General features: G+C 48.5%; 1 protein-coding gene across 2 annotated transcripts in view; it reads right to left on the reverse strand.

Moving 5' to 3' along the window:
* MOSPD2 (motile sperm domain containing 2) overlaps positions 1–21,855 on the reverse strand; it is an 879,929-nt gene that overhangs the window by 746,925 nt on the left and 111,149 nt on the right. For both annotated transcript variants that reach the window (XM_069637064.1, XM_069637066.1), the window contains exon 4: positions 3,589–3,675. In XM_069637064.1, coding sequence (XP_069493165.1) covers positions 3,589–3,675 — 87 coding nt within the window. The remainder of the gene's footprint in view (positions 1–3,588; positions 3,676–21,855) is intronic.

Consider the following 21,855-nt stretch of genomic DNA (forward strand, 5'->3'; position numbering starts at 1 on the left):
CCGGGGTACCCCTGTCTAAACAGCCTCGAAAGGCATCGAGTGAATCGGCGTTGACGCCGAACACTGCGCCGACAGCATCGACACAAGCCTCGAGGCCGGAGTCCGAGCATTTCCCTTGACAGCCTGGACGCCGATGGCGTCGACGACTTCTTTGGAGGCGGGGCCTCGAAAGAGTCTGCCGACGACCTCGGCGACACCGGCATCGACATCTTCCTCGAAGACACCACAGGTGCACACAGTCTCGAGCGCGTCGAGGAACGGGACCTGCAACGGGCATGACGAGAACGATTCCCCTTGTCCGAGCAGGACCTCTCCCGTGAATCGTGCTGACCACCCGAGCCCGAAGGCGTGCGAGCGGTGTCTCTCGACCGATCACGACCGACCCCACTCGGAGGCGCGGATGGGCCAGTGCCCTGCGATTCGAGAATCGCTAACATTTTCTTCCCGAAGGAAGCCCATTCCTCCGGAGTTGCATACTTGGTGGGAGAAGCGACCCGCCGACGGGCAGAGTCCTCGGATGAGGACGGGGAAGGCGACCGATGACTGCGCTTCTGGGAGTGCCTCGAAGAGGCAGAGGAGTGGCAGGACCGAGACCCACTGGACTTCCGACGACGATGTGGAGAGTCGCCCCTCGAATCGTCCGTCGAAAGCCCCGCAGACCTCGACTTTCGTGGCTTGGACACCTTACCTACCGACAACTTCTTCTTGCGCTCCCGCAAGGCTTTGGACGTGAGCGACTGGCAGTCGACACAGTCATCTGTGTGATGGGCCTCCCCGAGGCAACAGAGGCAGGCGTTGTGCGAGTCTGTCACTGACATCTTGGACCCACAGTCCCCGCACTTCTTAAAGCCCGGACGCGGGGTGGAAGACGAGGTAGACATCTTCAAGAAGAATATACTTCACAATACGAACAGGTTTGAAGAACCGAGCAAGAAAAGAAACTCCAAAGAGTCGAGGCACGCCGAGATCTCCGAAGTGAACACGTTTGCGGAAAAAACGGAACTGAGGCTACGGGCATCGTGCGTCCTACTTATAACATCCAGTGACGTCGGCCGGCAGAGGAGGATCTCGAGGGCGGCGTATCAACGTCATCGACGCAGGACGCCAAAGATTTTCCGAAGCAGCACAGCTGTGGTGATTATATGTCATAGATATGGAATACGTTGCAGGACCAAATCCCCTCGAAAGACTATTTACTCTAGAAGTCATAAAATAGATCAAAACCAAGCAAAAGAGTGCAGAGGAAGGCTGGAATGCTGCTGCTTTTTGGGAGGCGGGCGAGCACTCCCCATTTTGAAGGTGTTCATTCATGACTGGAAATAGGCTACTGCAAATAATTATGCGTTGGCTTTACCTGGGTGTTATATGGTGCGGTTTCCCTGGTACTGCTAAATCAAAATGAAATCAAAGACACATTTTTATAACAAATACATACATTTACACATAATTACCTATTTTAGTAAAAAAAAACAGAAATACCTTTATATTTTCTTTTTTAAAAGATTACGTTTACGGTTTACATAACGATGTAAAATTTGTCATTTGAACCTTTTTTTTGTTTTTTTAACATCAAAATGATGCACCTAGGTCACTGTAGCTATGTTGCATATGTGTGCAATTTGCCCTAAACTGAGTGTTTTCTGGGTACCGGTTAAGTAATGATTAGTAACATAACTGGGGAAGAGTTAAATCACCACCAGAAATTATCCTGTTTCCCTTGGTAACTGAACATACGATTATGCCACACCAGGCAATTAAAAAAAAGGCAATAATTATCAGTAGATTGCATGTTACTAGAAAGTTGAAGGATCCTGCATTTAGTTATTATTTGGTATGCAGAACTTTGATGATTTTATACAGAGAGGGCAGTAGCAGATTCTCGGAATCATAGAATCGTAGGGGTAAGGTTGACCATTTATGGGACCAGTGTAGTCACTCCAAAAATGCATGTATAATTGGTTAAATACATTTAGTGCATGGACAGTTAATTTAAATGAGCTAAACCTATTAAGTTCACACTTTGTTTCAACCAAGTGTTTGTCACGTTCTTCTTCTATAAACGATCTCGCTAGTCTCCTAGTATTTTTATTTTATACTGTTGTGCATGTTGTTCCGTGCGTGGCTGGTGTTTCGAATGGTAGCGGTGTACAAAAAGACCGATACCATAATTACTCGATATAGTGTGACGTTTCCGCACTTTGTCACGTGACTATCCACAATATTTGGGAGATAGCGTACATCATAGTGTTTAGGTGCAAAGTTGTCCATATTTTTAACAATGTTATACCTTTAACCCAGCACATGTTTTATCCTATTGTCAACATCATGCCAATATGACATGTTTTATTTTTCAAATTTTTTTTTTCTTAAAAAAAAGTGATTACTTTTGATGGTAACAAACAAGCACCATTATTGTACAGAACATACCTGGTTTACAAGTGCTGCATCATTTGAAGCACTACCCATATCGCACGTATGTGTTTCTGTTGACCAATTGATCTGGTTCCTTTTAATTTCAAGGATGATCATGGGCCCTTGTATCTTTGTACAAATATATATGTTGTTTAAGTGTACTTTGGGGTTTGTAGGATAGATGTATTGTTAGTGTAGCATAATTATTTTGTCTTTGTTTGTCAAGGTAGATGTTTTTAAGATACACATTCATGTGATTTCATTCTTTCACCATGATATGATGCAATAAGTTTTGAAAATTAAGATGTAATACAAGATGTGTCTGAATAATTACATACTTACTAAAAATCATTCCTTCTCACAAAACAGACTACAAAAACTAAACACAATTAAAAAGAAAACTGGTGCGGCCTCAAAATAATCCACAAAGAGAATATATAAATAGTTATACATGCACACATAGTCAGGGAATTATTAAAAACATGTAATAAATATGATGCTGTACAAAAGAGGCTAAAACCGCGATTCCAAGACAGGTGCCACTGTTGTACAAGTTTTTTTCCCCTGTTTTGTTGAAAGAGCAACACGGGAGGCAAAAAAGTGACTATGATGCGAGCTATGTGCAGTCGATCGTATCGCAGCAAAGGACATTGTTTCAGCTGAGATTACAAAATGTTGTTGAGAAGTATTGTATAAGCACTTTAAAATATATCTAATAAATTCATGAACTAATATTGTCATGTTGAAAACAGATCGGTATGTATTTTTCAGAGTTTTTGAAACATATCTGCAAACACTTTGATATACATATCATGGCACGACCACATTCACTCAGGATAAATAATTGATAAAGGAAGCGAACCAGAAAAGAAAGTGAACAAGTAGGAATTAAGCAGGATCAGTAAAGACAAATGTGTGCAAATAAAAAATCTTTGACTTTTAAATGTGCCTAAGTATTAGCTTTTACTGTGCATGAAAGTAGCAAACATTTGGATAAACCTATTGGTTAACAACCACACGGCAAACCAAGTCTACAGCTATCATTAAAAGGAATTTGCCATACATTTATAAGGCTTTTTTCCTGTACCCTGTGGTGTTTTTTTTTCTCCAGTTAAGACAAAAAGCAAAAAACAATTTGAAGCCAAAAGAAATAATAAAGAGTACCACATAACTTACATAACTTATTTCCTTCTTTGTCATATCCATGCAGGTATACTGCACCAGTTTCAAAACACCATTTGGGAAGGACGGATTCTTTAAGGTCTGAAATTCAAACAAACACAAGAAGTTAACTACGTGTGTAATAATTATTTGACCACAGCAAAAAGGATATCCTACTGGATACAATATTGGTATGGTAGTGCGAGAACAAAACAATACATTTTTCACCAAGTAAATGTCATTCTCAGAAAAGCTTTTTGATGTGCATTTGAATGAATAATTCCAAACACCACACACTGAATTTTTGTAATGTATTTTACAGATCACCATACCACTGGAAAAGAGACATTTTGAAAAATGTATTTGGGGTAGGCACTGGGGTCAGTGGATATTATCCAGAGAGACTGTTCTGTAGAAAGTCATTTCTATAGATCAGTGTTTGGCATGCGGGCCAGGTGGGATATTTGGGAGGACTTTGTGTAGCTGGCTGCTAAAAGAAAGCTCAGTGGGGCATCACATTTGGGAGTTTGAGCCTAGGTTGGTGTCACGTCAGAGCACTAGGATTGCTGTTGATAAACTTCACAAAGATGGAATTCCTCAATAAGAAGATGGATAGTGGGGTATTAGGTGGGGGACAAGAGGTGGAAGCAAGGGCAGTAGAAGTCATGCAAGTAATTAGGGTCGGCGCACACAATCTCTAAGTATTTCAGTCTTCGCTAGTTCAGGTTAACACCACTCGCAGAAATATTTATAGAAGTCCGACATCCAGTGGTATGGTCCGACATCTGGTCCGACATCCAGTGGTAACCGCAGGGTATTGCATGTTGTCTTTTGGGGATCGAAAGGGGACGTCGGCATAGGCGTGTCTGTAACAATAACCCCATCGTGACGTGTAGTGTACCCAAAATCCCTTATGCGCCGAGGTCCCTCCGATTGTATTTTTTCTGCCATGAGGTAGCCCAAGGCTATAGTGAGTGAGTACATAAAGAGAGAAAGTAGTAAGACGTCTATGTTCCCTCCACCCCGAGCAGGGAGGTAGGGAGGGCACATGTGAATCTAAGCAGATACAAATCATCAGAAATGCTATTACGGTGAGTAATGCATCTGATGCTTGTTAATCTGCTTAGAATCACATGCTGTGCATAGACTAGCAAGCAGTACCCTGAGTTGGAGGTGGGTTGTGAGAAGGAACAGTAGAGAAAAGATGTCTTAGTGCTGCTTGTCCCATCTGAGAATCAGACCTAGAATGAGTGTCTAGGCAATAGTTTTTGTAAGTGTGTACAGAACTCCAGGTTGCCGCTTTGCAAATGGACTTGAGAGGAACATTTGCAATGAATGCTATGGATGCCCCGGTGCCTCGAGTAGAATGTGCTCTAGGCTTGAAGGGCAGTTCTCTCTTAGCAAGAGTGTAACATAGTGTGATGCATTTGACAATCCACCTTGAGATAGCTGATTTAGAGACAGGATCCCCTTCTCTACCAGCTGCCACTGAAACGAAGAACTGTTTAGTCTTCCTCAGTGGTTTTGTTCTTTCCAGGTAAAACATGACTGCCCTGCGCACATCCAGTGTGTGTAGGCTTCTTTCGGCCAGGTTAGTAGGGTTCTGGAAGAAAGTGGGTAGTTCGATTGATTGGTTCACATGGAACTTTGAGATGAATTTAGGCGCAAATCTGGGATGTGTGCGCAGAACTACCTTAGCGCCTCTAGTTGGCTAACCCTTCTGATAGAAGTGATAGCCACTTGGAAGGCAGTTTTATAAGTCAGGTCTTTCAGACTTGCTTTATGTATAGGCTCAAATGGAGCTCCAATGAGCCTGGTCAAAACCACATTCAGATCCCATCCGGGGGCTGGGTGAGAAATGGGAGGATAAATCCTCTTAACCCCTTCCATAAAGGCTTTAATCACCGGTATTTTCCACCACAACACCTTTTGTTGTGAAGTGGTGTAGGCTGACAGAGCAGCCAGATGAACCTTTAGGGAATTGAAGACTAACCCAGTGTCCAACAGATGGGTTAGATACAGCACAATGTGTGTGGGTGAGCAATCGATGGGATTGACGCCCTTGGAATTGCACCAGATGACAAAATGTTTCCATTTGCTGGCATAGCAATAAAATGTATTCAGTTTTCTCGCTTCCCTGAGTATGTCCATGCACCTCTGAGGGAGTTGCAGGTGTCCAAACTCTATGATCTCAGGAGCCAAGCTGCTAAGTTCAGGCTTTGTGGGCATGGGTGTAGGGTCTCCCCATGTCCTAAGACAAAATGTTTTAAGGGCAGGGTAGTTTTACTGGTGGGGAGAGGGACATTTCCATCAAGTGAGCGAGCCAGGGTTGGCGGGCCCACAAGGGGGCCACCAGTATCATGATAAATGGTTCCTGGTGCATCTTGTGCACTATCTTGTTGAGAAGGGGAGTCGAGGGCGGGGGGGGGGGGGGCAGAGTGTAAACAAATTTCCCCGACCATGTTATCGAGAGACTGTTCCCCTTGCATCGGTTCTGGGGGTACCTGGAGGCGTAGGCTTGGCACTGGGCGTTCTCCTGAGTTGCGAACAAGTCGATCTCTGGGAAGCCCCATTCTGCGAAGATGTTGGATACAATGTCTTCATGTAGCCGCCATTCCTATTCTTCTGTCAGAAGAAAATCTCTGCTGAGTACGTCTGCCAGAAGATCGAGTTCCACTGGAACATGTTGGGGCAACAAAAACATCTTGTGTTTGAGAGCCCATATCCAAATGTTTTGGGACAGCTTGGATAGCCCTGGAGAGTGAGTGCCCCCCTGTTTGTTCAGGTAATACATTGCTGTAGTGCTGTCCGTTAGGATCAGCACTTTCTTCCCTTGCAATTGCATCTGAAAGGCCTTTAGTGCTTTGAACACCGCTTATAGCTCCAGTAAGTTTATATAGTTGGACACTACTTGAGGGGACCACACTTTGTGCGCTGTCTGCTGAAGCAGGTGAGCTCCCCAACCCGTGAGAGATGCGTCTGTCGTGAGAGTGGCTTCCACTGCAGGGGTGGTGAAGGTCTTCCCCTTCAAGAGGTTTTCTCTTGACCACCACTGCAGAGAGAATGAGGGCTGGCGAGACAACTACCAGATCTTCCCATTGTCCGCTGGCCTGACACCACTGGCTGTTGAGCCACTCTTGCATGGGATGCATGCGCAGTCGCGTGTGGGGAACCAAGTATATGCATGACGTCATCATTCCTAGCAAGCGCATGGCTTTGCGCACTGTCACCTCCAGACTAGCTACATATTGAGGGATCAGAAAAAGCATGTTCTGAACCCTCCAGTTGGAGGGGAAGATGAGACTGTCCTTCGTCCGAATTAGAGCTCCCAGAAATGGTTTTATTTGACTGGGGGACTAAACTGGATTTCTTTTCGTTGATTGAGAAACCCAGACTGAACAGGAGATCTACTGTTTTTTGGGTGTTCAAAAAACAAACGTCGAACAAGTCCCCCGTAATGAGCCAGTCGTCGAGGTAAGGGTAAACTGAGACTGATAGTCAGCGCAGGTGTGTCGCCGCCACTGTCAGGACTTTGGTAAATACCCTCGGTGCCGAGGCGATGCCGAAGGGGAGTACCTTGAACTGGTAATGCCCGTCCTGGATCATGAACCTCAGATATTTTCTGTGCGCCGGCAACATTGAAATATGAAAGTATGCATCTTTCATGTTCAATGTTGCCATGTACCCTTGTTTCAGCAATGGAATCACCTCCTGCAGTGTTACCATGCAAAACTTCTGGGGTTTTATAAACTTGTTTGCTGGGCGCAGATTTAGAACAAGGTGCATGGTGAGATCCTTTTTGGGTACAATGAAGTACACTGAATAAATACCCTTGCTTACCTGAAAAATAGGGACAGCTTCTATGGCGTCCTTTCCCAGCAGCGCTTCCACCTCTTGGTTCAGGATCTCCAGATGGTCCGGTGAAAGGCGCAGTGAGCGCGGCGGTCTGAATTGTGGAGGTCGAGCGAATTCCACACAGTAACCCTGGGCGACCGTCTTTATGACCCACTGATCTGAAGTTATTCCCTCCAATGCCATGAGGAAAGATGTTAATCACCCTCCGACCGGGGTGACATGGGAGGGGACCTGGATTTGGTGGTCATTTCTGGCCAGAGGCTGTGGCTCCACTGGGATTGGGGCCTCTGCCACGTTTCTGACCCCTTGCTGGTTAGTATGCAGTGTTTCCAGAAGTCTGTCCTGAGTTGAAGTTTCCCGTGCTGTAGTTTTTTTGACCAGCATGGGCTTGCCCTCGAAAGGACCACAGAGAGTTATTACCCCTCTGGGTGGAAGGCTTCGGTGCAATCTGTTGCAGAAACTTCAGAGTCTCATGCTCCTTCTTCGCCGTTTCCAAAGCCTCATCCACCGCCTTCCCGAAGAGGTTTGAGTCCTCAATGGGCTTGTTGATGAGGGAGGCTCGAGCTTCCGGTTTAAAACCAGACGTACGCAGCCAAGCGTGTCTTTTCAGCAGGGTCCCTTGGGCCAGAGACCTGCCTGCAGTTTCCGCAGTGTCGAGAGTGTTCTGGATCACATGCTGGTCAACTTGCCTTCCCTCCATTACAATGGAAAGAAGCTTCGATTTTGCAGGTTCAGGAACCTCTTGGAGGCCTTCTGGAGCAAGTTCCATTGGGCGTCAGCATAGCTTGCCAATAGTGTAGTATTATTAGCAATCCGCGTAGTGTATGCGACTGCTGACGTGACATGTTTGCCAAGGGCATACAATCGCTTAGATTCCTTGTCCGGCGGTGACTCCCCCGTGACAAGGAGTACCCCTACCCTTTTCCGAGTGGTAGTCACTACCAATGAATCTGGGATGGCGTGCCCTCTGATGTATAGAGGGTCACAAGGGGGAGGCCGAAATTATTTTTCGACTCTTGGGTTCACTGCCCGGGTTTGAGCTGGTGATACCAATGAGGGAGCCACCCTTCTCTTCACAGAGTTGAGGAGGGGTATGGCCTGGCTAGATGGAGGTTTCTCCTTAAGGATATAGTCCACAAAATCCTGCTCAGGCACCGCCTCCTGAGTGGAAATTTTGAAGTATTCAGCTTCTTTTTTCAACATGGAGTTGAATGCCATTTGGTCATCCATAGGAGAGGCCAGGCGAGCTGGGGTGGTCAGAGGAGAATCCAGGCACAAAACATCAGATTCCTGATCTTGCTGTGTCCATGGGTCTAGACCTTCCTGCTGGGTTTCTTCCCAGTTGTCCGTAGTATCCTGTTTTTCTTCCTCATAGCTTTGAAGAAATGAAGCTTCCTCTTCTTCATTATAAATGTCCCTATATGTGTCCATATGGACAACGTCTTCCTGCTGGAAGACGTGTGACTGGTCTTCAATCTGGAGATTAGGGTCCATTTGAGCCCTTTTCGGCGGAGGATGGTCAGAAAACCCGATAATCCTCCCCAGCCGAGCCATACACCCTTCGAACTTCTCTGTAGTCCATTTAGAGGACCCAAATGGGCCAGCAGGTGGAGATACGACGTTTTCCACCCTACGGTGTCAAAGAGAGTCCTTTAGGGTGTCGGAGAGAGGCTCCTGGCTATCTTCGTAAGCGTCGTAAGAATCCGGATCCCCGTCCACATCTGAAACTTTTTCTGCGGCTTGTCCCATAACTTTGGGTGGAACCGGGGTAAGACCCACCGTTGCTGTAATTCTTTCGATGCCGTCTTCGATAGTCGCCGAATCGGTGTGAGACAAAGGCTCCGATGGTTTACCAGCAGGTAAACTACCTTCCGCGGTGCTAGAGGGCCTAGCGGTCGGTTTTTCGGGTAGAGGTCTAGCTGTAGTTTTCGGGCCTACTGCGGCCTTTGAGACCGTCGTAGCGTCGGACTTCCGCGCTTCAATATTTGCAGTTTTTGGGGTAGTGCCCTTGTTTGATTTGGACTGCCCAGTCGCAAGACGCTGCTGCGGATGCGGGGAAGGCTTTGGATCAGAACGATCCGAGGAAACGGGCGAAGTTTTCGGCAGCCCTGTTGGCGCCTTCACCTTTTTCAACGAAGATGTCGAAATCGGTATAGGGGTTGTGTGCTTAGTGCAATGCGCTTGTACGCCCCTGTCGCCGGGTGTTGTCCTGTAGCGAGACCAAATTCAGGCCTTAAAGGGTCGGGGACGGATGTGGCGGACCTAGAAGCGTCCGCCTCAAGGTCTATAACATCCGCAACGGATGTTTGGTCATCCAAAGTACCCCCGTCAATCTCAGTGGGTGTGGCGGTGGGGGAAAGGGGTTCCACCCGTGACATACTGTATGCGGCCCACCGCTTTACACGGTGCTCCTTAAGGGTTTTAGGCCGAAGGAGTTTGCAAGCCGCACACCGCTTTTCATCGTGCTCTAGGGGGAGACAGGCGTTACACGTCCTGTGTTCGTCCTTCCAAGGATATCTAACCCTACACTAAGGGCAGAATCTAAAAGGAGTCCTTTCCATAGCTAAAGGGAAGGATGACCAGACCAAAAGGGAAAAGGGGGAAAGGAGGAAAGACATACCGACAATATGGCCACCCCAACCCCACTCTCCCTACTGTATAGGTCGGCCAGAAGGCCCGACCATGTGGAAAATCCGGCTGCCGGATCTTAGGCGCCGAAATCCACAGCCGTAGACGAATTCCCCGTAGACTTCGTCGAAGATGTTCTTGTAGTTGAAGTGACTTAACAGGGAATAACCGACCATTCGGTGAGATAAACAATGTCTCTAGTAAGAGCTCTGCTATAGGGCAGTTATCTGGCCGGAAAAAAACAATCTCAGGGAACTCGGCGCGTGGGTGATTTTGGGTACACTACACGTCACGATAGGGATAGTGTTACGGACACGCCTATGCCGACTTCCCCTTTTGGTCCACGAAAGACAAGATGCAATATTCTGCGGTTACCACTGAATGTCGGACCATATGCACAGCATGTGATTCTAAGCAGATTAACAGCATCAGAAAAATCATTCCTCTAGTTTGTGTTTTGTTTTATGATGGACAAAAAACCTAGAAACAAGCAGTAGTTCTAACAAACCCTTTTATGCGGGTACAATGATAATGTGGACTAGGTGGTTGGTGACCCTTGGCATCAGTAAGCTGTACAGGATGCACTTTTGATAATGATAGGCAAGACTGTGAATGGAAACGCCTAGAAGGCCATGAGTCAGAGAAGATGGCCGGTAGTACTCAAGGATACCTCTTAAATGGGACTCATTCAGAAGTTCCAAACAGTGCTCTAGGTAAGATTTTAAAGTGAGAGTATTTTACTCCATATTTTTTCAAGTTGGTGCTAAAATGATTTTTAGGGGGTACAAAAGTAGGTCCCATTCTCAATGGGAGTATTTTGCTATTAAGCACATACAAATATGTTTTAGCTTGTAAAACAAAAATGATTTTTGTAATTCTTTGCAGCAAGTTACCCATGCCCATTAAAAGGTATATGTTCAGCTCTGCAGATCAGGCACTAGTAATAGATTGTTGTTCCTGGGCTTCTACATGTATTATTGGTCCAGACATATCTCTGGAGCGGTAAGGAAAAAGCAGGGGGATAGACCCCTATGTTTCTGTTTTCAATTTTTTGCTGGGAGTATTTTTACTCTCTACATTTCTTTTTGGGAGTATTTTCCTATTTTTAGGGAATACAAGTGGCTGTTACACCCCTTATCTGTAGGGCTCCAAGCCTCCGGGATGAGCCAGGTGTAAGAAACATTAAAAAGTGTCAAGCAGGTGTTTGGTTCCTCAAGCCAAAGAATGCATCTCTAAAGAACAGTATCAATTCTTCAAGGAAGAGTGAGGTAATTTAATAAGGAGCCAATCGTCAGCTTCATTACTGGATGAAGGACTGCTGTGTGCATTGCATATTCTTGTGTTTTTAGTTAAGTCGACATGCTGCAGGTATTGCATTGCAATGTAATAAATTGACTGTCTCTTGCTATATTTTTTTAATTTGTTCTGTAACCATATCTCTGACCTGCTGGCACTCCTGAAGAACAGAGACGGGCTTGTGAACTGCCTTCCTCTGGACCCCTACGCCACACCCGACATGTAGAAGAGCACTCCAAATATCTAGCTGTGTGATCAAAAGAGGACTGAACTTAAGTGGTGTTCCTCTGTTGGGTTTAGACAGGGTGCCGCATTTTTGCTTTGCAGCGAGATCAGATGCAGACTTGTTGGAAGAAGGGGTCAGATTTCTAATCTGTAAAAGTTGTGTCAGGTCAGGTCTGGAATACTAACACACATTTGCACTGCATCAAAACAGAAAACTAACAATGTAAAGAAAGTTTGCAGACTGTCCTTTAGATGAATGCAGTCATTTGAGTTAACTATGATCAGTTTGATCAAGTTATATGGTACATGGTCAGTCAGTCAGTGAGGGTTATAGTCCACTTCAGAGGGGGAGAATATCAGACACCAGAAGTGTTTAAATGGGTGTGTATGAAGCTTTGTCTATGGCTATCCTGGCTTACAAATGCACCGAGGACCTTTCCTGGCAGAAGGTATCGTAAGCAAGGGAGAGCTGTGGGGGTGGGAGGAGCGGATTGGAGGAGGGTATGCGGGACACCATAACCAGGCAGATTTCTTTCTGTCCCTTCAGCACCTGCACTGCTTTTATTAATGCAAGCTTTCTTCTCCTATCTCAGGGCCAATTAGTAGAGCGTCCCCTTTTCTTAACTACCCAGAATTTTCCCCAATGAGGGTTGCAGACAATAGGAAGTTTAACTGTGTGTGTGTGTGTGTGTGTGAATGTGGATCCAGCAGTTGATGAAGGACTCCTTTAGAACAGTCCATTTTTGGCACATTTATTTTGACATTTATAAAGCGTGATAAACCCAAGGGCATCAAGGCGCTGTTACAACCGGTTACATGGGTTAAGGGAAGGAAAGAGAAGTAATGTTCAGGTGTTACACAAAGAGACGCATTTTTCAAGCTTTTCTGAAGGCCCAGGAGGATTTTTTGGCTCAAGGTTTAGGTGGGCAGGGAGTTCCAATGTTTAGCTGCCATTGCCGGGAAACTTGAACCTCCAGCTCTTGATCGTTTGAAGAACTGCAAGAAAAGTCTGTGAGTATAGACCAGTCTGGTTGGTCTGTAGGCTTGGACCTTTTGAATGGTTGCTGATCGATAAGGGGGATCCGTTTTGGTGATGCATCTGTGTGTGATTAACAAAGTTTTGAATAGTATCCGTTCACGCACTGGGAGCCAGTGGACCTTTTTTCTCAGGGCAGAGATGTGTTCTTTTCTCTGAATGTTGAGCGCTGCTCTAGGGGGTTTTGGATCACCGGCATTTTATGGATGTTGGAAGAGGTGCCAGAGAAGAGAGAGTTGCAATAGTCCAGCCTGGATCCTATAGTTGCCTGTGCAATAGTCAGGCAGGCGTTCTGTGAGAGGTAGGGTCTCATAATAAGTGCCTGGGTTAGTAAGGAAGCCAGAAGGGGTACAGGTCAGTCTAAAGACGTGCCTGCACCACTCAGCAACATGTTACATGTATACAATAGCTGGCCATGTAAATCATTAAAAGAACGTTATGTGCTAATGCAAACAAAATGAATAATCGCCATAACCCATTACCACTTGAAGGTACCTTTCACATACAAAATGATACATCTAAAGAGAGGTTTTGAATGTAAAAATTGAACAATCTGCCCAAATCAATGCAGTACCTATTTTTTGGAGTAAGTGGTATAAAGAGGCACTGAACAGACTTAAATCTAAATAGAAGGGATTCGAAGATTTGAATGAAATCTTGAAAGCCAAATTAAAAGATTAAAGTTCACTGAAGAAGTCGATTCAGGCCCGGCACCCGCCCTGCTATCTGTCCAACTAATAAATGATAGGAGGAAATAGACTATTTAATACATTTTATATTGCTAGGAAAGATTTATTTTAGAAATGTTCCTTCCATAGTTCCTAAGGACCCCCCATATTTGTGTTCCGTTTTTTAAACCTGTTCTGAGTTTTTTTTAAAGGTAAATAAAGTTTTCAGCTTCACTTCCCTCGCCTTTTGCTCATTGATTTATAAAATGTTTGCATTTTTAGTGTTCAAGCCCAGAACTTCGGTGGTCACCAGCTCGTGCCACAAGTCGCCTTCTCCCTTAATTTCAGCATCACAACATCAAGGGATCCTGTCATGGAGCAGCGTCTGACCGCGACGGGGAGGATGCCTGTCGTCGCCCATGTGCAGAGACGGTCTCTGGAACTCACCTTTCTCCAACCTGTGAAGTGTCCTGAGGAGGTCCGCGTTGGGTTTCTTGCGTTTCTTCATTGCCAGAGGTGGCATCTTACAGCAGCACTGGACAAGAAGAACCCTGGGCATCACTCATATGAACCAATGTTGGAAGAGCGATTGCCCAGCAACCACCAGATGATCCACATGACATCTGAAAAAATCAGTCAGCGGGAGTAAGTAAACAGTGCATCGGACCCCTCAAACCCCCCCGTCCTCCAAAGGAGAACATTGGGAACAAGGCCCTTTGTCTCCTGCATTCCATTCCACTCTCCTTTTGGTCGTTGAACCTAGGTAGAGTAGCCTGAAATTTAAGAAAATATTACTGTAACTTATCTGCAGAGATGCCTTTTAGGGGAGAAACATTATGGCTCCTGTGACTTTTTGGGCAAAAAGCCCCATTCATCTTGGGGTTTGGACTGCTCAAGTTTTAGAATTAACTTGTGGCCTGGTTTCATCATTTACTGCATTTAAATCTACTTTCCTGCAAGTCACTGTAACGCATATTTGAACTGTGGTTATAGTATATATTTGTATCATAGAGTATTGTGTTATAATACAACCTGTTAGATAAATTTTGCAGTGCATTTGAAAGGCCTATAACACATAGCTGTATGATTTAAACGTACTGACTAAATTGGATTCTTATGGACCATACCATGTGGACTCATTGAGGGCCCCTGACCACACACACTCCTGAGAATGAGCCTTGACTGCTCATCCATGTACCTCGATTGCGTTTTGGCAAACCTCTCAAAGTTCCCCATTCACTATTCATAGGGTGGCCACCTAAAATATGTCCATCAGGCCAGATTCTAGAAATCCATCTTAACATTTACCAACGTTCGATCTGCCCCAGAGAAGTTTGCTCAGCCTACTCTGATTAGCACTGTCCAGAAACCTGCTCAAGGCCAAACCCAATCTGCTCTGCAATCACCTGCCCTCCACTGACCTGCTGCCTAATATCTACCCAGTACCAGTCTCCATTACAACCGTATTCCCCAGCTCACCTAGCAGCAGTAGTCCATCCATCTTATACTGCAAACAAGTTAGTGGGGAGGAAGCACCCACAGATATAAGCCCATCCCGTTTAGCTGCACTCTTTCTTTGTACTTTCCATCCCCCTTGGAGTTACGAACTACAAGTGGGAACAGCCAGTATGAAGGAGAACGATTTGCCAAGAAGCTAGAGATAGTAATTCTAGGTTTTAATCCCATATAGGCAGATGTGGACCAACTGACACGAGTGATACTTCTTCCAGAGGCTAGGCAGTGGCTTATAGCAAAGAGGCGGGGCAGCAGCAGACCCTGAGGTATACTCAGACCAGACTCCTGCATCAAAGACTTGTTATCTACAATTCCTTGTTTTAACACAGAAAACGAGAGTGGGGAAAGACATAATTTCAAACAAAAGAAAAGGAAGTCCTCTGTGGACTATCTCAACATGCTGTAAGTTATATTTACACAAAATCAAGGTTCAACAAAGCCAGCGGACACTGTGAAAGAGGCTGTAGCAAACAATTTAATTTAGGAGTTCTTGCCAAAACACCATCAGCAGCTGAAAATATGTCCATAGGGTGGCAAACAAACCTGTTATAAGAATATGATTGCTGTGACTCACTGTCGTGTATGTCAGGAGCAGGGGAAAAAACAAAAAGAGTAAGCTCAGGGCTTTGCAGTTGCCGAATCGCCAATTAAAGACTTGGCTTGGGTGAGAGATGTTTCCAGCGGGGAGGGGACGTGGGGTAGGGTAGGGTAGGGCAGAGGATCAGCAAAAAGAACAAGTTACTTTCTTACCTGGTAACGTTCTTTCGATGGGATGGTCCGACGACGTATTCCATATCTATGACATGTAATCACCACAGCTGTGCTGCTTCGGAAACTTTTTCGGCGTCTGCGTCCTGCGTCGATGACGTCGATGCGCCGCCGTCGAGGACCTCCTCCGACGTCCGACGTCATCCGATGTGATAAGTAGGACGCACGACGCCAGTAGCCTCAGTTGTAGTTTTTTCCCCCAGAACGTGTGACATTAGTCAACTGCCAGTCCGACACAAAGCCTTGCGGAACGTAAGCTGCAATCGCAACAGAAATTCTGCAGCGGGGAAGGCAGGGTGGGAGCGATATGGAATACGTCGTCGGACCGTCCCATCGAAAGAACGTTACCAGGTAAGAAAGTAACTTGTTCTTCGAGGGGATTGGGTCCTCCGACGTATTCCATATCTATGACAGACTCCCAAAGCAGTACCAAATCAAGGAGGAGGGAAAGAATTTAGAAACAAAATTTAGAATAGCCAATCAAATAGCAGAGCAAAGGACCGCCTTGCCAAAGGCCAGATCCTGCCCTCTGATGGAATCGAGGGAATAATGCCGTACAAATGTATGTACTGAAGCCCAGGTGGCAGCATCACAGATGTTGCGAATAGGAACACCCCTCTGCAGGGCAGTAGATGCAGCCACGCCCCTGGTAGAATGGGCCCGCAAGCCAGCCGGTGGGTCCTTACCCGCCAAGCGGTAACACTCCGAGATGGCCAAAATAATCCAGCGTGACAAAGTCTGTTTCGTCACAGCTTGCCCCAAGCGCTTACCAGCGTAACCAATAAAGAGTTGATCGTCCACTCTGACCCGGGACATGCGAGAAACATAAAAGCTCAAAGCTCTCCTAGGATCAAGCCTATGGAACCTCTCCTCTTCCTTACCAGGATGCGGAGGAGGATAGAAAGCCGGAAGAACAATCTTCTGGGCCAAATGAAATTCCGTCACTACCTTTGGAAGAAAAGAAGGACGAACTCGAAGGACAACCCTGTCCTTGTGAAATACAGTGAAGGGTGGCTTAACAGAAAGTGCCTGTAACTCACTCACTCTGCGAGCGGAAGTAACCGCAACTAGAAACGCAGTTTTCAAAGTCAACAGCCTCAAAGGGCAAGAATGTAAAGGCTCAAACGGAGCACCCATAAGAAACCTAAGAACAAGGTTTAAATCCCAACCGGGCACCAGGAAAGGCGACGGAGGGAACACATTAGTGAGCCCTTTCAGAAACTGTGAAATTAAAGGGATTTTAAAGTAAGAACATTCTCCAGATGAGCGCTTAAAGATGGACAGCGCCGCCAGGTAACCTTTAATGGTACCCACTTGCAAGCCCCTGTGGGCCAAAGAAAGCAAAAAGGACAGAACCATGGGGATGTCACATGCAAAAGGATCCACATTCTGAACTCTGCACCAGTCGCAGAACTTACGCCAACGGCAACGGTACAGAGACTTAGTTGCGGGCCTTCGGGCCGAAAGCAACACCTCCATCACGTCTTCAGGGAGGTCCCAATCCTTATACCTCAACCTTTCAGAAGCCAAGCGTGAAGGTTGAGGGATCCGACCTCTGGATGGAGAACCTGACCCCCCTCCCGTGAGAGCAGATCGTCTCGGTAGGGAAGACGACGTGGAGGGCAGATGGACAAGTCGAGAAGGTCCGGGTACCACGTCCTCCGAGCCCACGCCGGAGCAATGAGGATCATCCGGGAACCGAACTTCCGCAACCTCCGCAGCACTTGCGGGATGACGGGGACTGGAGGAAACGCGTACAGCAGCGGGAATGACCACTCCACCACAAACGCGTCGCCTAAGGCTCCTTTCGGAGGAAATTCCCGCGAGCAAAACCTCTCGCACTTCCGGTTGACACTGGAGGCGAAGAGATCCACTTGAGGGGTCCCCCAAAGGGCGAAGATCTCCAGGAGAATCTCCTGAGCCAACTCCCACTCGTGAGAGATCGCGCTCTGCCTGCTCAGAGCGTCCGCCGTCACGTTTTCGTCTCCGGCCAGATGAACTGCCGAGATCGAAACTTCCTGCCGGATGGCCCAGAACTCGAGCTGCATCGCCTCCCTGCACAGAGGAAGTGACCCTGCCCCCCCCTTTTTGTTGAGGTAGTGCATGGCCACAGTGTTGTCCGTCATGATCAGGACAGCCTTTCCTCGCACAGTCGGCAGAAAAGCCTTCAGGGCTAGCCTGACGGCCCTCAGCTCCAACAGATTGATATGGAGTCTGGACTCCGACGGAGACCAACGACCGCTGACTGTCAGCCCGTTGGCATGAGCTCCCCATCCCGTGAGGGATGCATCCGTCACGATCGTCACCTCCGGCCAGGGTAGCCAAAACGGAGCCCCCTTCATCAAGTTGCCTTCGACAGCCCACCACAGAAGGTCCCGGGCGACCGAGGGCGGCACCTGAACCGGGTCCGACATCCTGCCGGAGGACTGCGACCATTGCGTCTTGAGTGCCCACTGCAAAGATCTCATCCGCAGGCGAGCCTCTGGCACCAGAAGAATGCAGGATGCCATGAGGCCGAGCAACCTCAAGAACTCGAACGCCGGGAGCGTCTGGGCATGCTGAAACTTGTGCACCATCTGCTGAATGTGAAGAGCCCTCACCTGGGGAGGAAAACACTGCCCCAGGGAAGTGTCGAGCACTGCTCCGATGTACTGGAGCCTCTGTGTTGGCGTCAAATGGGACTTCTTTAAATTGAGGGAGAAGCCCAGCCTGTGAAGGGAGTGGCAGGCGACGGACAGATGATCCAGGACTTGCTCGGGAGAGCTCCCCCTGATCAACCAATCGTCCAGGTAGGGGTAGACGTGAATCCCCCCTTGCCTGAGATGCGCTGCCACCACCACCATGAGCTTGGTGAAAACCCTCGGGGCGGAGGTCAAACCGAACGGCAGGACCCGAAACTGAAAGTGCGAGTCGCCAACCGCGAACCTCAGGTACTTCTTGTGCTTGGGATGGATCGGCACATGGAAGTAAGCATCCTTGAGGTCGAGTGACACCAACCAGTCCTGAAGCTGAAGGGCCTGGAGGACTTGAGAGAGAGTAACCATCTTGAACTTGTCCTTCCTGAGGAGTTTGTTCAAACCGCGCAAGTCCATGATGGGTCTCAAACCCCCGTCTTTCTTCGAAATCAAAAAATAAGGGGAATACCATCCCTTGTTCCTCTCCGCTACAGGCACCAGTTCTATGGCGCCTTTCTCCAGCAGGGCTTGAATTTCCTGCGCAAGGAGCGGATCCGGACACTTCAAAGAGAGGTTCCCCGGTGGATTGTCGCGAGGCCTGTGCCGAAAGGGAAGACAGTAGCCGTGGGTTATGATCTCCAGAACCCACACATCTGAAGTAATGGCACGCCACTCTACAAGATGCTGCGCCAGCCTTCCCCCAACCGGCGAACCATGGTACATGGCCTCATGACTGAGTAGGAGCGGCTGCGGCGTTACCTGAGGGCAAAGAGGCAACTGCCCGAGCGGCCTTGGCACCACGGGTACCTTGTCGTCCACCTCTGGTACCCCTGCGTTGGCCCCGTTGACTGCCAGCTCCTCTCGCTCTACCAAAGGACGAGTAATAGCGAAAGGAGCCACCCCTCCACTGCTGTCCCCTAGGACGAAAAAGCGGAGGTTGGCGAACTGCAGCGCCCAACGACTTCGCTGCAGCTTTTGAGGTCTGCAACCTCTCAAGGCTCTCGTCAGCCTTGCTGCCAAAAAAATGTTCACCATCAAAGGGCATGTTGAGGAGCCGGGACTGCACATCAGGAGCAAACCCTGACTTCCGCAACCACGCAAACCTGCGTAGCACGGTGCTCGCCGCCATGGACCTACTGACGCATTCAGCTAAATCCAAACCCGACTGAACGGACTCACACATGGCATCCTTACCATCCTGGACCATAGCAAGGAAACCATCCCGTTCGACCCCTTCGGGAATATGTTCAGCCGCTAACGCAACACAGTTCCACAGAGTGTGCGTGAAACGCGACAAGGCACAAACGGAGTTGGCCGCCTGAAGCGCCATACCACCAGAAGAAAACACCTTCTTCGCCCAGCCATCAAAACGTTTGTCGTCCCTATCAGGAGGGATGGTAGGGTACGACGCCTGCTTTGCCGGGGCCGTGGCCGCCTGCACCACCAAACTTTCCGGAGTGGGGTGCCTGGTCAAGTAGCAGGGGTCGCCACTGGCTGGACGGTATTTTCGCGACAAGGATCTGCCCACTGCCGGGAGACTCTCCGGAGCAGTCTAAGCCGCCGCCACCCTACGCTGTAAAGCCATATGGAACGGCAGTACCGGGTCAGTTGGGGGACCAACATCAAGGATGTCCGTCAGATCCTCCTGCACAAACTCCCCTGGGGGAGCAGACCATCCCAGATACTCAGACACCCTAGCCATAAGGCGCCGGTATGAGGAATCGGCATGGGAGCCAGGCTCAGGCCGACTAAATTCCACCTCCGGAGAGGTGTCCAGTCCACTGGCATCATGCAGCGACTGCCTCAAATCGTCAAATTGACTACGGCCCGAGACAATGTCATCCGGCACCTGACTAGGAACCAGGCCATCCGAATCCTCATCCGCCTCTGAAATATAATCCAAGTGGTGGAAAGGCACCCGAGAGTGCCTGCTCTTAACCAGAGCCTTCCTAGGGGGAACACCCGAGACACGGGGCACCTCCGACACGAAAGGCGTCGATGGCGTCGAGCGAATCGGCGCCGACGTCGAGAAAACCGGCAACGGCGCCGAGAGGATCGGCAACGGCGCCGAGAGGATCGGCGTCGACGTCGAGGAAATCGGCGTCGACGTCAGATGCAGCGCCTCCAGTATCGGCGGCGTCGACACAGCCCTCGAAGCCGGAGCTCCGAGCGTGTCCCTCGACGACCTGACCGTCGACGGCTTCGACGACTTCCTCGGAGCCGGAGCCTCGAGAAAGCCTGTCGACGCCCTCGACGCCTCAGACGTCGATGTCTTCCTCGAAGACATCACAGGTGCACACGGTCTCGATCGCGTCGAGGACCGGGACCTGGTACGGCGAGAACGAGCCCCCTTGTCCGAACGGGACCTCTCCCGTGACTCACGCCGACCACTATTGCGAGCGGTGGCTCTCGACCTCTCACGACCGACCCCACTCGGGGGCGCGGACGGTTGAGTACCCTGCGACTCAAGAATCGCCAACATCTTCTTCCCGAAGGAAGCCCATTCCTCCGGCGTCGCACGGCTGGTGGGGTAACCGACGTGCCGGGCAGAGTCCTCCGAAGAGGACCTGGAAGGCGACCGGTGTCGGCGCTTCCGAGAATGCCTCGAAGAGGCTGAGGAGTGGCGAGACCGACTCCTAGAACAAGACCGACGAGACTTCCGACGATGACGCGGAGAGTCACCCCTCGAATCATCCGTCGAAAGCCCCGCCGACTTCGACTTCCGGGGCTTGGACACCCGACCTACCGACAATTTCTTCTTACGTTCGCGTAAGGCCTTGGACGTGAGCGACAGGCAGTCGACACAGTCATCCGTGTCGTGGGCCTCCCCGAGGCACCAGAGGCAGGCATCGTGCGAGTCAGTCACCGACATCTTGGACCCACACTCCCCGCACTTCTTGAAGCCCGGACGCGGGGTTGAAGACGAAGTGGAAGACATCGTCGAAGGAATATTTATCACAAACGAACAGGTTCGAAGAACCGGAAAGAACAGAACTCCAATTAGTCGAGGCTAGAACCGAGAAACACGAAGCAACACGTTCGCGGAAAAAACGGAACTGAGGCTACTGGCGTCGTGCGTCCTACTTATCACATCGGATGACGTCGGACGTCGGAGGAGGTCCTCGACGGCGGCGCATCGACGTCATCGACGCAGGACGCAGACGCCGAAAAAGTTTCCGAAGCAGCACAGCTGTGGTGATTACATGTCATAGATATGGAATACGTCGGAGGACCCAATCCCCTCGAAACATTAAGGGAAAAGGTTTTGAGAGCTCCACCACTTGTAACTATTGCAAAACGGAGGGTCACTGGTAGAACAAATGCCCCAACAGACCTGGAAAAAAAGAAACTTTCCAGCCCCCACTCCCAGATCCGCCCCACGAGTTTCAGGTAGGTCCTTGTCATTCAAGCTTGGATGGAGTTGAAGAATTTCCTGAGGCGTGAAATGACTTGAATACAAGCCATTTTGAGGAATAACCTAGTATCATAAGCGTATTACTGAAGTTATATAGGATTATTGAGAAGTGACCCGAGTGGTTCCATCTAGGGATGATTATTCAAAAGAGGGAATCTCTGTGGGGCTCTGCAGGTGACCGGTGGACTGCAGGATCTGAAG

The sequence above is a fragment of the Ambystoma mexicanum genome, chromosome 7p, assembly GCF_040938575.1.
Source record: "Ambystoma mexicanum isolate Mex_15411 chromosome 7p, UKY_AmexF1_1, whole genome shotgun sequence".
NCBI lineage: Eukaryota > Metazoa > Chordata > Amphibia > Caudata > Ambystomatidae > Ambystoma > Ambystoma mexicanum.